The sequence below is a fragment of the Trachypithecus francoisi genome, unplaced genomic scaffold, assembly GCF_009764315.1.
Source record: "Trachypithecus francoisi isolate TF-2019V2 unplaced genomic scaffold, Tfra_2.0 Lachesis_group15, whole genome shotgun sequence".
Lineage (NCBI taxonomy): Eukaryota > Metazoa > Chordata > Mammalia > Primates > Cercopithecidae > Trachypithecus > Trachypithecus francoisi.
In genome coordinates, this window is record NW_022681460.1 from 102,878,246 (window position 1) to 102,894,486 (window position 16,241).

At 48.6% G+C, this 16,241-nt stretch overlaps 1 protein-coding gene across 5 annotated transcripts in view; it reads right to left on the reverse strand.

The window, feature by feature from the left end:
- The window catches only part of SNX29 (sorting nexin 29), a 617,391-nt gene that overhangs the window by 512,032 nt on the left and 89,118 nt on the right, over positions 1–16,241 (reverse strand). For 4 of the 5 annotated variants that reach the window (XM_033236482.1, XM_033236485.1, XM_033236484.1 and 1 more), the window contains 3 exons: positions 14,121–14,239; positions 9,309–9,384; positions 5,063–5,145 (listed from right to left, as the gene is read on the reverse strand). In XM_033236482.1, the coding sequence (XP_033092373.1) occupies positions 5,063–5,145; positions 9,309–9,384; positions 14,121–14,239 (278 nt within the window). The remainder of the gene's footprint in view (positions 1–5,062; positions 5,146–9,308; positions 9,385–14,120; positions 14,240–16,241) is intronic. The other variant, XM_033236483.1, reaches the window with a different exon arrangement.

Consider the following 16,241-nt stretch of genomic DNA (forward strand, 5'->3'; position numbering starts at 1 on the left):
CTAAAACACCAAAAGCAACAGCAGCAAAAGCCAAAATTGACAAATGAGATCTAATTAAACTAAAGAGCTTCTGCACAGCAAAAGAAACTACCATCAGAGTGAACAGGCAACCTACAGAATGGGAGAACATTTTTGCAATCTACTCATCTGACAAAGGGCTGATATCCAGAATCTACAAAGAACTCAAATAAATTTACAAGAAAAAAACAACCCCATCAAAAAGTGGGCAAAGGATATGAACAGACATTTCTCAAAATAAGACATTCATACAGCCAACAGACACATGAAAAAATGCTCATCATCACTGGCCATCAGAGAAATGCAAATCAAAACCACAACGAGATACCATCTCACACCAGTTAGAACGGCAATCATTAAAAAGTCAGGAAACAACAGGTGCTGGAGAGGATGTGGAGAAATAGGAACACTTTTACACTGTTGGTGGGATTGTAAACTAGTTCAACCATTATGGAAAACAGTATGGCCATTCCTCAAGGATCTAGAACTAGATGTACCATATGATCCAGCCATCCCACTACTGGGTATATACCCAAAGGATCATAAATCATGCTGCTATAAAGACACATGCACACGTATGTTTATTGCGGCACTATTCACAATAGCAAAGACTTGGAATCAACCCAAATGTCCATCTGTGACAGACTGGATTAAGAAAATGTGGCACATATACACCATGGAATATTATGCAGCCTTAAAAAAGGATGAATTTAACGGCCGGGCGCGGTGGCTCAAGCCTGTAATCCCAGCACTTTGGGAGGCCGAGACGGGTGGATCACAAGGTCAGGAGATCGAGACCATCCTGGCTAACACGGTGAAACCCCGTCTCTACTAAAAAATACAAAAAACTAGCCAGGCGAGGTGGTGGGCGCCTGTAGTCCCAGCTACTGGGGAGGCTGAGGCAGGAGAATGGCGTGAACCCAGGAGGTGGAGCTTGCAGTGAGCTGAGATCCGGTCACTGCATTCCAGCCTGGGCGACAGAACGAGACTCCGTCTCAAAAAAAAAAAAAGGATGAATTTGCGTCCTTTGTAGGGACATGGATGCAGCTGGAAACCATCATTCTTAGCAAACTATCACAAGAACAGAAAACCAAACACCGCATGTTCTCACTCATAGGTGGGGACCGAACAATGACATCACTTGGACTCGGGAAGGGGAACATCACACATTGGGGCCTATCATGGGGAGGGGGGAGGGGGGAGGGATTGCATTGGGAGTTATACCTGATATAAATGACGAATTGATGGGTGCTGACGAGTTGATGGGTGCAGCACACCAACATGGCACAAGTATACATATGTAACAAACCTGCACATTATGCACATGTACCCTAGAACTTAAAGTATAATAAAAAATAAATAAATAAATAAATAAATAAAATAAATAAAAGAAAAAAAGAAAAAAAAATTGTCTGAGTCAAAACAAGAAAAACAATCTATGCCTCTGTCATTGGCCTAACTCGAGAGTGTTTAAGGGCATGTACGTCACCAGTGAAAATGCACGGGCAAGGCCAGTGACTTCCTCAAAGACAGAAAGCGGCTGAGGGAGACCCAGACACCATGCTCTATGTGGACCTGAGAAGCAGCTGACAAAGCAAATCGTGTTTATCTGAGATGCTGGGACCTCAGCCCCGGCTGCAGGAACTCTTCAGAAACAGAATGTCAGACACCTGCCCGGGCGCACAGGGATGCCTGCAGCCCTCCTTACGGTGCCTACAAAGGCTCACAGGTGTGATCTCAGGGGCTGCTGTCCTTAAAAAAAAAAAAAAATGCCCATAAATCAAAAGGCAGTGTTCTTTTACAGTAGCTGTGCCTCACAGCCAGAGTAAAGTCTTGTCCATCTACCCCACAGTGCTGCCCACACAGACACAGAATCGCAGGTGCTGGGAAGGTGACGGGGCGTTAGATCCCAGCAAGTCACACAGGGTGGCTGCTTCTTCCATCTTCAGTTCTTTCCATTACTATCAGTTCGGTAACAGGATATCGTCAACACCTTTCTAATGTGACTTGCCGACTCATCTTTCTCCTTTGGCTTATAAAAATATATTTCGACTGTGTTTTCACCACCAAAATGCATTATCTTGGTCTTTCCTTCTTGCCTTTGCATAGGACCAACGGAGAGACACTGGCTACTATGACAGCCCTCACGTGGACCCCAGGGATGTCACCAACAGCATGACCTTTGTGACCAAATCCAGCAATCAGAACTTCATCAAGGTTTGTACGCCTAAATTTTTTTTCCCAAAAATTTTTATTTCAGATTTTTTTTTTTTTTTTTTTTTTTTTTTGAGACAGGGTCTCGCTCTAGCACCCAAGCTGGAGTGCAGTGGCGCCCTCTCGTCTCACTGCAACCTCCGCCTCCCGGGGTTCAAGCGATTCTCTTGCCTTAGCCTCCTGAGTAGCTGGGATTACAGGCGTCTGCCACCATGCGCAGCTACAGAACTTCATTGATTTCCTCAACTGAAGTCCAGCAGTCATCACTGGGTACAGAAGCTGTGATTTCTTGGTCTGTGGGGCCATAAAGTACATCCTGATGGCAGGATGTGGCTGTTCCGTTTCAACCCCTACTTTTCCGGCACAATTCTCTTTTGGAGAAGCACTTCCAAAAGGCTGGGCACAGGGGCTGCACCCAAATGGGCTTTCCCCGCACTGCTGAGCACCCCACTTCTGGTCTTTCTGGTGGTTACGGAGCTTCCCAGCGCTATCAAGACTGAGATGCCTGACATAAACCAGGGCCATAAAGAAGCAGCACCCATCTCTCTTTTGAACAATGAGAGTGGGTCTCAATCAGAACCCAGGGCAGGCAACCAAGCCAGGCACACTTAGTAATAATTTCCTTCCATTTTCTTCATTTTACAGCGATCTGCTATTTTGATTAACTCATAGTGACTCTCCATTTACAGTAGTGAGATAAAGTTTCCTTTTTCAAAAAATAAAGGTATTCAAGTTTGTTGAAGTGCATCATTAAAAGTAAACTATAGTCTGGGCATGGTGGCTCACGCCTGTAATCCCAGCGCTTTGGGAGGCCAAGGCAGGCAGATCGTGAGGTTAGGAGTTCAAGACCAGCCAGGCTAACATGGCGAAACCCCATCTCTACTAAAAATACAAAAATTAGCCAGGTGTGGGCCTATAATTCCAGCTACTCGAGAGGCTGATGCAGGAGAATCACTTGAACCCAGGGGGTGGAGGTTGCAAGTGAGCTGAGATGGTGCCATTGCACTCCAGCCTACGCAACAAGAGCAAGACTCTGTCTCAAAAAAAAAAAAGTAAACGGTAGTAGGCCACGCACGGTGGCTCACACCTGTCATCCCACCGCTTTGGGAGGCTGAGGCAGGTGAATCGCTTGAGCCCAGGAGTTCAAAGACCAGCCTGGACAACATGGTGAAACCTCACCTCTACAAAAAAATAAATAAATAAAAATGAATAATAAAGTAAACTATAGGGTAAGTAACAGTACTGTGGTAAACAAAAGATTGACCAGTGAAAAGCAGCCAGCTACCTACTCACCCACCCCGTGTCCCACAGGGACGAGTGATCTATTAAAACCTGCTCAGCCGAGTTCAGGGCTGAGCAGCGCCACAGTAAACCACACACGCTCATTATACAAAAAGTGCGGCCAGCCGTTCCCACGTAGCAGCCTCACGGTGTCTGCTCACTTCCTGCTTCACCCTTGAGTCAAAGAATGCTGGATGCCTCCCAGACTCTTTCTTCCTTCCTTAGCAACAAAAACTAATTTCTTTTTTATCAAGAACAACTGCCCCCTCTGCAGCCACGGGGGGCCATGAGATAAGTGCTGGCCCCAGGCACTAGTGGTATACGGTGAGCACCTTCTAGTGATGTTGGGGGGCTTCACCGTTTTTGTACCAAGAGCCCATTCTGCAGTCTAGGAATAACCATGGGCTCCTTTTCAGGAAAATACATTAAAACATATAAAACATACCATATCACAAAGGAAACCAATTACATCAAAATAGAATGATCACAATTGAAGAAAACACTACATTTCACCCAGAGCTAAATGAAAAACATGCTAATTTTTTCCCTGTCCAAGCTCAGGCCCCTGAATCCTATATGTAGAAACAGACAAAGTCTCCCCTTTGCCCTCTTCTCTTTCTTGCCGCCTGGAATGAGAATGAAATGGCTGGAGCTAAACTGGCTATTTTGGCCTATGAGGCAAGACAGGAGGAGTCTCAGTCTCTGATGGCCGTGGAGCCACATGCCAGCCCCAGCCTGCCTACCTCTGGGTAGAGAGAAATTTCCAATACATCTCCTTAACCATGAGAACTTCAAGAAAAGTAGATCTGAATGGCTTCGTATACAAAAAATAAACCAACTGTTGGTTTATATAACAGTGTCTGCTCACTTCCTGCTTCACCCTTGAATCAGAAAATGCTGGGTGCCTCCCAAACTCCTTCTTCCTTCCTTAGCAACAAAAGCTAATTTTTTTTTTAATTGGGAACAAGTACCCCCTCTGCAGCCAAGGGAGGCCATGGGACAAATGCTGGCTCAAGACGCGAGTGAGATACCAGGAGCACCTGTCGGTTTATAGAACAGTTGGTTGATTCTTTGTTACACGAAGCCATTCAAACCTAGCCTTCCTTGCTATATCTCTAAAAATTTTTCTAGGTAGTAAAACTGGAAACAGTTGAAGCCTGATCATTAGCAAAGTTTAATCATCTTAGAGAGACACATTGTTCTTCACTTACAAAATGAGTCCTCCAGAGTTACAAAGGAAATCCAACTAGAATAGGTCCTCTGTAGCTAACTGCGTTACAGGAGGCAAACCCCGAAACATGGAACCACAGAATTCTACGGCAATGCAGCTCCACCCCTAAGGCGCGCCTGTGCGCACACGCCCAAGTGCCATGCATTAACCACAGTTCTGGAAATTCACAAGCACACACCACATCTCCAGTCTACAACCAGGGATGGACATACCTGACTTGAACCCACAGTCACAGGACTATAAGCACAAAGGCACTGCCATGAGACACAGGCCAGAAGTCATCCCAGAGCTGGTGGAGGTGGTTGCGAAACTACTTACTAATTGTCATGGACTCTGGCACTGAGGCAGAAGGTAACAGGCTGCTCAGAGGACTTCCGTGGCCTGGAGAGCTGGCTTCCACGCTAGGAAAAAGCAGGCAGGAGGAAGTTACACGCGACCATTGAAAGTACACACCCTCACCACTCCAAAAGCTGGCAGAGGTCGGTTTACTCCAGTACCTCCACCAGAAGGGATAGAAGCAGCCATCGGGAATTAGTCAGGCCTCGTTATCTGCAGATTCCGTATTTGGAAATTCATCTACGCACTAAAGTTTATTTGTAACCCCAAAGTCAATACTCAAGGTGCTTTCACAGTCATTCATGAATATGTGCAGAGGCCAATAATTTCGGTCCCTAATGTGCATGTTCTCAGCTGAAGTCGAACAGCTGGGACCTCAGATCTTACACCATAAACAAGCATCCTCTTTGCTGTCTGTTTACTGCCATGTTTTCAGCATTTTTTTTTTTTCACTTTTCTTTCTTTTGTGCAATCTTGGCCCACTGTAACCTCCACCTCCTGGGTTCAACCGATTCTCGTGCCTCAGCCTCCCAAGTAGCTGGGATTACAGGCCTGTGCCACCACACCTGGCTAATTCTTGTATTTTTACTAGAAATGGGATTTTGCCATGTTGGTCAGACTGGTCGCAAACTCCCGACCTCAGGTGATCCACCTGCCTCAGCCTCCCAAAGTGCTGGGATTACAGGTGTGATCCACCATTCCCAGCCTTTTTTTTTTTCACTTGATTTCGTTGTTTAAAATGTCCCCAGGCACAGTGCTGAAGTGGTAATGCCGACAGTTCCTAAGCACAGGAACGCTGTGATGTGCCGTATGGAGATAATTTGTGAGTTAAAGACGCTTCATTCAGGCATAGCTTACAGTGCTGCTGGTTGTGATGCAACGTTAATGAATGAACTGTATACATTAAACAGGGTGTCTTTAAACAGGAACAGACATAAACCAGGTTATGTATTGATCAGTTGATAAAAAGGCTGTGACCAGGCCAGGTGCGGTGGCTCCCACATGTAATCCCAATACTTTGGGAGGCCGAGGTGGGTGGATCACATGAGGTCAGGAGTACAAGACCAGCCTGGCCAACATGGCAAAACCCCTTCTCTACTAAAAATACAAAAATTAGCTGGGCGTGGTGGCACATGCCTGTAATCCCAGTTACTCAGGAGGCTGAGGCACAAGAATCACTTGAACCCAGGAAGCAGAGGTTGCAGTGAGCTGAGATCTCGCCACTGAACTCCAGCCTGAGCAACAGAGCAAGAGTCCATCTCAAAACCAAAATGTGTGACCAGAGGCTCAAATCATCCTAACCATGTACTTCCCTTAGGAGCACTGGTTCAGTCTTCACGGCAACTTTATATAACATAACTACTGGGAATAATAAGAATCAACTGTATGTTTACAAATAATTTACCTGAAAAATAAAGCTTAGAGGCCGGGCGCGGTGGCTCAAGCCTGTAATCCCAGCACTTTGGGAGGCCGAGACGGGCGGATCACGAGGTCAGGAGATCGAGACCATCCGGCTAATACGGTGAAACCCCGTCTCTCTAAATCAAAAAATAGCCGGGCGACGAAGGCGCTGTAGTCCCAGCTACTCGGAGGCTGAGACAGGAGAATGGCGTGAACCCGGGAGGCAGCTTGCCAGTGAGATCCGGCCACTGCACTCCAGCTGGGCGGCAGAGCAAGACTCCGTCTCAAAAAAAAAAAAAAAAATAAAGCTTAGTATCTTTGGTGAGAACAGCCCAGTCATCACACGGTTAACAGAGATATACACACACACACCTCCCCGCCATGACTACAAGGAAAAGTACCAAAACATCAACAACATAATGGAGTGAGGGTTAAGAGTGATTTTCTTTTTCACTTACTGCTGCATTTCCAACTTTTTTTTTTTTTTTTTTTTTTTTTGAAAGGGAGTCTCGCTCTGTCGCCCGGGCTGGAGTGCGGTGGCCGGATCTCAGCTCACTGCAGGCTCTGCCTCCCGGGTTCACGCCATTCTCTGCCTCAGCCTCCAGAGCAGCTGGGACTACAGGCGCCCGCCACCTCACCTGGCTAGTTTTTTGTATTTTTAGTAGAGACGGGTTTCACCATGTTAGCCAGGATGGTCTCGAATCCTGACCTCGTGATCCGCCCGTCTCGGCCTCCTAAAGTGCTGGGATTACAGGCTTGAGCCACCGCGCCCGGCCCAACTGTTTTTTTTTTTTAAGACAGGCTAGAGTGCAGTGGCGCGATCTCAGATCACTGAAGGCTTGAACTCCTGGGTTCGAGTGATCTTCCCACCTCAGTCTCCTAAGTAGCTGACACTACAGGTGTGCACCACCACATGTGGATAATTTTTGTTGTTGTTTGTTTTGTAGAGACAGGGTCTCACTACCTTGCCCAGACAGGTGTTCTTGAACTCCTGGCCTCAAGTAATCCTCCAACCTTGGCCTCCCAAAGTGCTGAGATTACAGGCATGAGCCACCATGCCTAGCCACATTTTCTAACATCAATAGCAAAAATAGACCACGCCCTGGAAGGGTGTGGCAACACCAATTCCTTCTGACGCTGAACTAACTGGGACGAGCTTCCTACGAGCAGTGTCATTTTGAGAGAGCAGAACCCTTGCCTGTTCCAGGTGAGACCATGGCGCCTAACATGGCTTACAGTAGTCAGGAAGTTCCACTCTAGAGCTAAGGTTGAAAATAAGGATATAATAGAACCCTAGGACCCCAAATTACAACCATGAGGACAGACAGAAGAAGAAAACCGTAAGAGCAGCAAGGATGGCAGCGGCATGAGAAAGACTTTGGTGTCCATACTGGTTCGGCCACCAAGCATCCAGGGTCTCGCTCTGTCACCCAGGCTAGACAAAAATGTTATGACCAGGCTGGGCGCGGTGGCTCGCACCTGGAAACCCAGCGCTTTGGGAGGCCAAGGCAGGTGGATCACATGAGGCCAGGAGTTCGAGACCAGCCTGGTCAACATGGGGAAACCCCGTCTCTCCTGAAAAATACAAAAATTAGCCGGGCATGGTAGTGGACATGTGCAATCCCAGGTACTTGGGAGGCTGAGGCAGGAGAATCGCTTGAACCCAGGAGGCAGAGGTTGCAGTGAGCCAAGATCATGCCACTACACTCCAGCCTGGGTGACAGAGTGAGACTCTGTCTCCAAAAAAAAAAAAAAAAACAGGCCAGGTGCAGCGGCTCATGCCTGTAATCCCAGCACTTTGGGAGGCCGAGGAGGGTGGATCACAAGGTCGGGAGATCAAGACTATCCTGGCAAACATAGTAAAACTTCGTCTCTACTAAAAATACAAAAAATTAGGCAGGCGAGTTGGCGGGCGCCTGTAGTCCCAGCTACTCCAGAGGCTGAGGCAGGAGAATGGCGTGAACCCAGGAGGCGGAGCTTGCAGTGAGCTGAGATCGAGCCACTGCACTCCAGCCTGGGCGACAGAGTGAGACTCTGTCTCAAAAAGAAAAAAAAAAAAAGAAAAAAGCATCAAACAACTTGGGACAATTCAATTTCCCCTTGAGATATTTTATTTGAAAAAAGAAAAAGAAAACCTATATAGTGCTTACTACCTGCCAGACAGCATACAAAGCACTTCACAAATGCTATGTAATATCTAAATGGCTTACATATCCAACACTAGGATTGTCAAATCTTGTTATCAAATATCAACAAATATTTAAATTAAGAAAATAACAATAGAGGAGGCACCCAGATATGCCCCAAAAGGTGCTGACATTTGACATCTACCATCTCTTATACAGTCTCTCTGAGGGAGTAATGACCTAAGACCTTTGGCAACTGCATCTGCTGTGATGTAAAGACTAAATCTGCTCACACCTAGCACTTTGGGAGGCCAGCACTTTGGGAGGCCGAGGTGGGCAGATCACCTGAGGTCAGGAGTTCGAGACCAGCCTGGCCAACACTGTGAAACCCCATCTCTACTAAAAATACAAAAAAATTAGCTGGGCATGGTGGTGTGTGCCTGTAACTCCACCTACTCAGGAGGCTGAGGCAAGAGATTTGCTTGAACTCAGGAGGCGGAGGTTGCAGTGAGCCAAGACTAAGCCACTGCACTCCAGCCTGGGCGACAAAAAAAAAAAAGCCTAAATCTGAACATAAAAGTGAAGTAAGCCCTTGCCCTTTAATCCTAGCAGGTGCACTCCTATCTTTAAAAAAGAATAAAATGCACAGCTGTGAATAGGACGTTTCAATGCCGAAGGTAACTGGGTTTCTCAACATTAACCTGTACCGAAGTCCAGGATCCGGGAGAACGTGGTCCTCTGGTCCTGTGCCGTTCTCCAAGCTTCCAAGGGGGGCATCTGTGCAGAGAGAGCAATGACAGAAAGAGGTCACTTTTCTCATTCCATGTTTTCCATAAGACAAAGACACAATGCAGACATTGGCTCATCTGCTACATCACTTGACTAAGAAGTTTTTCTCCATCTTGCCTGCGTGCTGGATTTTAATAAGCTATTTCCTGTTGTTCAGAGATCATCTCAGACTTGGCATCAGTCACTGTAGAAACAGAAAGCCCTGGCTGGGCGCGGTGGCTCACTCCTGTAATCCCAGCACTTTGGGAGGCCAAGGCGAGTGGATCATGAGGTCAGGAGATCCAGACCATCCTGGCTAACATGGTGAAACCCCGTCCCTACTAAAAATACAAAAAATTAGCTGGGCATGGTGGTGGGCGCCTGCAGTCCCAGCTACTCCAGAGGCTGAGGCAGGAGAATGGCATGAATCCGGGAGGCAGAGCTTGCAGTCAGCCAAGGTCGTGCCACTGCACTCCAGCCTGGGTGACAAAGTGAGACTCCATCTCAAAAAAAAATGAAAGAAAGAAATAGAAAGCCCTATACTAGGCCGGGCATGGTGGCTCACTTCTGTAATCCTAGCACTTTGGGAGGTCGAGGCAGGTGGATCACCTGAGGTCAGGAGTTCGAGACCAGCTTGGCCAACATAGTGAAACCCCATCTCTACCAAAAATACAAAAATTAACCACGCATGTTGGTGCATGCCTGTAATCCCAGCTACTTGGGCGGCAGGAGAATTGCTTGAACCCTGGAGGCAGAGGGTGCAGTGAGCCAAGATCGCGCCATTGCACTCCAGCCTGGGCAACAAAAGTGAAACTCCATTAAAAAAATAAAAAATAAAAAATAAAAAGCCCTATATTTCCCTTTAACCTGTGTGTGTGTGTGTGTTTTTTTTTTTTTTTTTTTTTGTTTTTTTTTTTGTTGTTTTGTTTTTTTTGAGATAGGGTCTCACTCTGTCACCCAGGCTGGAGTGCAGTGGTGTGGTGTGATCACTGCTCACTGCACCTTCAACCTCCCAGGCTCAAGTGGTCCTCCTGCCTCAGCCTCTCAAGTACCTGGGACTACAGGTGTGTGGCACCATGCCCAGCTAATTTATTTTTTATTTTTTTGTAGAGATGGGGGTCCCACTATGTTGCCTAGGGTGGTCTCAAACTCCTGGGCTCGAGCAATCCTTCCACCTTGGCCTCCCAAAGTGCTGGGAATACAGATGTGAGCAACTGTGCCTGGCCTGTGACATTTTCGACCTTGAGCCAACGAAAATTACGCATGAAGTCCGTATTCAGAACCAACGTCAGAAACCGGGTATAATGAATCAGCTTGCTGTTAAGACAAAACTGCTCCTGCTTGTAGTGCCTTGAGTGAGACACTAGGGGGCAGCATGGTCTAACTGCTGACAATATCTGCAGCTTTCTAAAAAGGCCACTTTTCCCTGCATTAAGCGCATTTAGGAAAGACATTCACAAGAAGTGGGGCCATAAGTAGTCTCTGGAACTAACAGGCTAGTGACTCAAAGGCACCAGTGTGTTCAAAGATGACAAAAGTCTGCTAAGGTCAGGAGTCCTCTATGTGGGAAGTCTCCATTAAAAGATGAAGTGCTTCCAGAATGAGAGGGAACGTCAGAATGTCGCTAAGGGAGGAAGATGTCCCTTAGAAGGGACAAGAGGCAGAAACGGAGCAAAAGGAATGGAGTCTCAGGAGAAATGCTGACAGTGGCCACCTGGGCAGGCAGACAGAGTCTTGGCACCACTCAGCCCCACACCTCCCATGGAAATGGGGCATCAGGACAGAAGGGACTTGATGCAACCTGGCGTTCCAATCAGGCTACCCATTCCCCTGGATCTGAGTCCAACATCCTGACACAGCCCCGGAATAGTGTTCCTTCCTACGCCACGTCCTGGCCCTGTGCGCAGCCCCCGGGCTGTCCCAGCTTGCAAGCCCCGATAGTATCGTTACTGCAGTGAAAGGAAATGCCGGCTGACGCCTGCATACATCATCTCCACCGAGTGCAATCGACAGCAGCTGGAGCTCGGGTCCCATCAGCAGGGAGAAGATGGAGCTGAGTCTGCGAGCTGACTGCCGGGTGTGGGGCCACGGGAAATCTGCAAGGACTCTAGAGGCTGATGGGGCGTTACCTTCCCTGGAGACACCTGCCCAGAGGAGGAGGAAGAGCTCTGGGTTCTCTAAGACCAAAGCCCAACATGCACAAAAAAGGTGACTCGGATGTGTGATGGTTCAGGAGGGCCCAGCTAAGTGGCAAAGGAGCTGCTGAAACAATCAGACCACCTACTGCAAGCACCTCACGGTCCCACAATAATTCAGGAACCCGACTACAAGGTCCCCTCCGTGGGGAAAGGGACAGGGAGAGCAGGAAATTGATTCATGAGACAGAGGCTGTGAACACACATTCAAAACTCCCCAGGGTTCCTAGACACACCCTGGGACCACTAGCTCCCTCCCAGCCCCTGCCCCTCCTCAGATGACCTGCATCTACACTGCTGCTGAACAGGCATCGGCAAGGTCACCAACCCCCTAACCTTTGGCTATTTGGACCAAGGATGATCTACAAATGCAGGACTTCTGCAGCCTGGCCTGCAGACATGAGCTAGGCCTACAAGATTGTCACTTTTAGGGGACCTCAACTGAGACCCAGTGAGAAATTCCAGTTGGTGTGGAAGGTCATGTGACTGAGGCAACGCTGTGGGCCAAGGAGGGCGTGAGAAGGAACAGAGAGCAAAGACGGACTAGAAAAGGCCGGGCACGGTGGCTCACGCCAGTAATCCCAACACTTTGGGAGGCTGAGGAGGGTGGATCACCTGAGGTCAGGAGTTTGAGATCATCCCAGCCAATATGGTGAAACCCAATCTCTACTAAAAATATTTTTTAAAATTAGCTGGGCATGGTGGTGGGCGCCTGTAATCCCGGCTATTCTGGAAGCTGAGACGAGAATCGCCTGAACCCAGAAGATGGAGGTTGCAGTGAGCCAAGATCACGCCACTGCACTCCAGCCTGGGTGACAGAGTGAGACTCCATCTCAAAAAAAAAAAAAGATGGACTAGGAAAAGAGGAGATGGGCAGACCCCCATCAGGAAGTGGAGGCAGGCCGCATGAGAAAGATGACAGCACCCCACCAAGTCAAGAAAGGCCCCTCCACGCCAACGCCCCAGCTCCTGAGCCACAGACAAGATGTCCATGAAGCTCTCACCAGGGGCCTTGGCATGTGCCTGGCACCTTCCCCAGATTAACTCAGGGCACCTTCACCGTGGATCTCAAAGGGAGTTGATATAATCACACCCCCACTCTCACAGGACTGTGGTCAACAGCAGATGAGTTCATCAGGTCCAGCCACATCGCAGTGCAGGACGCCTTCGGCTTTGCAAATTCTGGCTCTCATTGTCACTGTCATCGCCATTTTCCAGATGAAGACACAGTAACTGACAGACAGGAAGCATTCGGCCTCATTTAACAGCCAGGAATGCTGACACTCGGAGCAATAAAGCACTCAGGCTTACACAACTTTCTAGAGCTGGTACTGCATCTGACTGGCCCCCGTCCTGCTGCCAGTGACTGTCCCCACCCTGCCTCTGTGCTTGACTAGTTTGAGTAGGTTTCTCCTCGCTGCCAAGTGACAGGAAGAGTCTACACCCCAGTTCAGAATTTCAACAGCTTCCTGAGTGATTGGTGGGCTCCAGTCATAATTTCCTAAATCTGGGCCCAGACAAGGGACATTCACTTCCTAGGAAAATGAGGAGGTGCTTAAGTGGGTTGGGTCAAGCCTTCTCTGACCCAGCAGTGCTCTGGGGGCAGGGACAGCAACTGGGCACTTCTCTGAGCCACACACTGTGCCAGCTGCACTACACTGCACCCCACAGTCCAGCTGGGATCAACCACATCCTCCCCATGACCTGCGCTGAAGAAAGCAATAAAAACCACATAGGAACGTGCTCAACCGTGTGGAACGGCAGGAAAACGCTGACCCACACCAGAGACGTTTTATTTATTTATTTATATATTTTGAGACGGAGTCTCACTCTGTCGCCCAGGGTGGAGGACAGTGCCATGATCTCGGCTCACTGCAACCTCCACCTCCCGGGTTCAGGCGATCCTCCTGCCTCAGCCTCCTGAGTACCTTGGACTACAGACACACACCACCACACCCGGCTAATTTTTGTATTTTTAGTAGAGACAGGGCTTCACCATGTTGGCCAGGCTGGTCTCAAACTCCTGACCTCAGGTGATCCACCCACCTCGGCTTCACAAAGTGTTGGGATTACAGGCATGAGACATCGCACCTGGTCCAGAAACAGCTTTTAACCAAGCTACTTCCTGATCCCCAAGCACTTTTCTGCACAGGGTGGCAGGGCCTTTACAGACAGGGGTTCAGTTACCTTCTTGCGTCTCCAAAGAGGTAAATCATGGTCACTATTTGCGGTCAGTTTTTAAACAACCAAGTTCAACGAGCCACTGGTAAGGGAGAAAAACAGGCCTGAGGGCCCTGGTGACTTGCCAGCCGGTTCAGTCCAACACTCATTCCAACGGAGCACCTCAGGATACCCAGGTTCAGGTAGAGAAGCCAAGCCCTCGCTCACGTCTGCATCTCAATGAGCCCCACCTGGCCCTGAGTGCCATCCCCACCCCCCTCCTGTGCCTCCCAGCTCCCATTTCTACCTCTCCAGGGAACTCAGATATTGCTGCTGCTTCTCGAAGCCAAAGCTCTTATTAGAGGAAAAGAGTAATCGGGAGACACCCACCTGCTGGGCTGTAGGAGCCCACACCGCTGACAGGGAAGAGGATGTCCGAGTCATTGTGCAGCACCTTCAGCGGAGCCCAGCTGTGCATCTGGGAGAGGCAGGTGTTCCCATCCAGTGGCCTAAGGTGAAAGAACAAAGCTGCAGGACAAGCCAAAGAGCCCAGAGGCCTCATGATTCACCAACAAGCATCCACATCGCCCTCTTGAGAACTAACCAGGCCACGGCAGGGCTGAGAACAGAAGGAGGTGTGGGCTGGGAGGAGCGTGGAGTCCAGATCCACACCTTTTGCATTTGTTCTCTCAACCAGTGTTTATCGAGCACCTATTCTATGCCAGGCACTGTGTTCCCTACTGGCAGCAAAAAAGCCAGTGAACAGTGTTGATCCTGCCCTCAGAGAGCTTACAGTCTGCTGGGGAGCATGAACATGAATCAAATAACCCTGCAAGAAGCTGGAAATGGCAGCTCAGATCGAAGAGGAAGGTCATGGAAGGCTGCCTGGAAGAAGCAGGGCTTGAGGAGGGAGCTGGCCCAAGCTCTGTTCCTTCCCAAAAGAAGGAACAGAGACTTGGGGGAGGGGACAGCACATGCATCACAGGCCATCTGCTCCAGGTTCCGAAATGACAGCAGTCACCTGAGCTGGGGCTAGTGCTGCTCTGCCTCGCTGCTCCTGAGCCCCTCATGGGTAAAAGGACAGAATCAGACCAGTCACGTCTGGGTCCCTTCCAAGAAAGGGGGTCGGCTCAACTATTAACCAGGCTCATATGATTTGTTATATTGTCACCTTACCCACAAAGTACAAAACTCTAATGCGTGCCATCTTCGTAACGCCAGGCGGTGTGGTAGGGTTTGTTTGGGAGTAATGGCCCCTGCCTCTGAGCAATCAAGAAATGTTAATAAATACCTGGAGGTATTTTTGCAGTAGAGTCGTCACCCAGTATCTGCACTCCATCTGTATCAACCGTTTCAAAAACCCCTTGCAAATTAAAACCCCCTGCAAATCTGAGGATGCTCAGTCTCTTGTTTTGTTTGTTTTTAGAGTCAGGGTCTTGCTCTGTTGCCCATGCTGGAGGACAGTGGCACAATCACAGCTCACTGCAACCTTGAGCTCCTGGGATTCGGCAGAGCCTCCTGCCTCAGCCTCCCAAGGAGTTTGGACTACAGGCGTGAGCCACCATACCCGACTAATTTTTTGTTTGGTTTGTTTTTTTGTGAAGACAGGGTTTCCCTATGTTGTCCAGGCTGGTCTCAAAATCCTAGCCTGAAGCGATCCTCCGGCCTCAGCCTCCCCAAGTGCTCAGATGACAGGCATAAGCCACCTCGCCTAGGCTGAAGACCCCGATGTAAATGGTGTTGTATTTGCATAAGCACATCCCCCCACATATGTACTTTACGTCATCACTAGATTGCTTACGATACCTAATAAAATCCAAATGCTATGTAAATAGTTGTTACACTGTATTTTTATCTGTATTATTTTTATTAGGGTTTTTTTTGGGTAATATTTTTGATCCACAGTTGGTTGAAACCATAGAGGCAGAACCCACGGATGCAGAGTCCATGGAGGCAGAGAGCCAGCTGCACTGTAAGCTTTTTTTTTTTTAAAAAAAAAAAAAAAGCCTGTCTCCCAAGCTGGAGTGCAGGGGCGCAATCTCAGCTCACTGCAAGCTCCGCCTCCCGGGTTCACGCCATTCTCCTGCCTCAGCCTCCCGAGTAGCTGGGACTACAGGCGCCCACCACCAGGCCCACCTAATTTTTTGTATTTTTAGTAGAGACGGGGTTTCACCGTGTTAGCCAGGATGGTCTCGATCTCCTGACCTCGTGATCCACCCACCTCAGCCTCCCACAGTGCTGGGATTACAGGCGTGAGCCATCGCGCCCAGCCCGTACTATAAGGTTTAAACATCATTTTGTATCTCAGTAGATAAAGAAGACCAAAGCAGACCATAATCATATCTACTTAAGAAAGGAAGGAAAGTGGGGAGGGCGGGGCAAACAAAGGGAAGGGAAGCAAAAGAAGAAAGAATGTGTGGCTTGTCCAAGGCTATCAGCCCTAAGCAACAGAATCAAGGCTGTGGGACTGGAGCCCAGGTCTTCCAAATTCAAGTGCACTGAGTCTCTCGT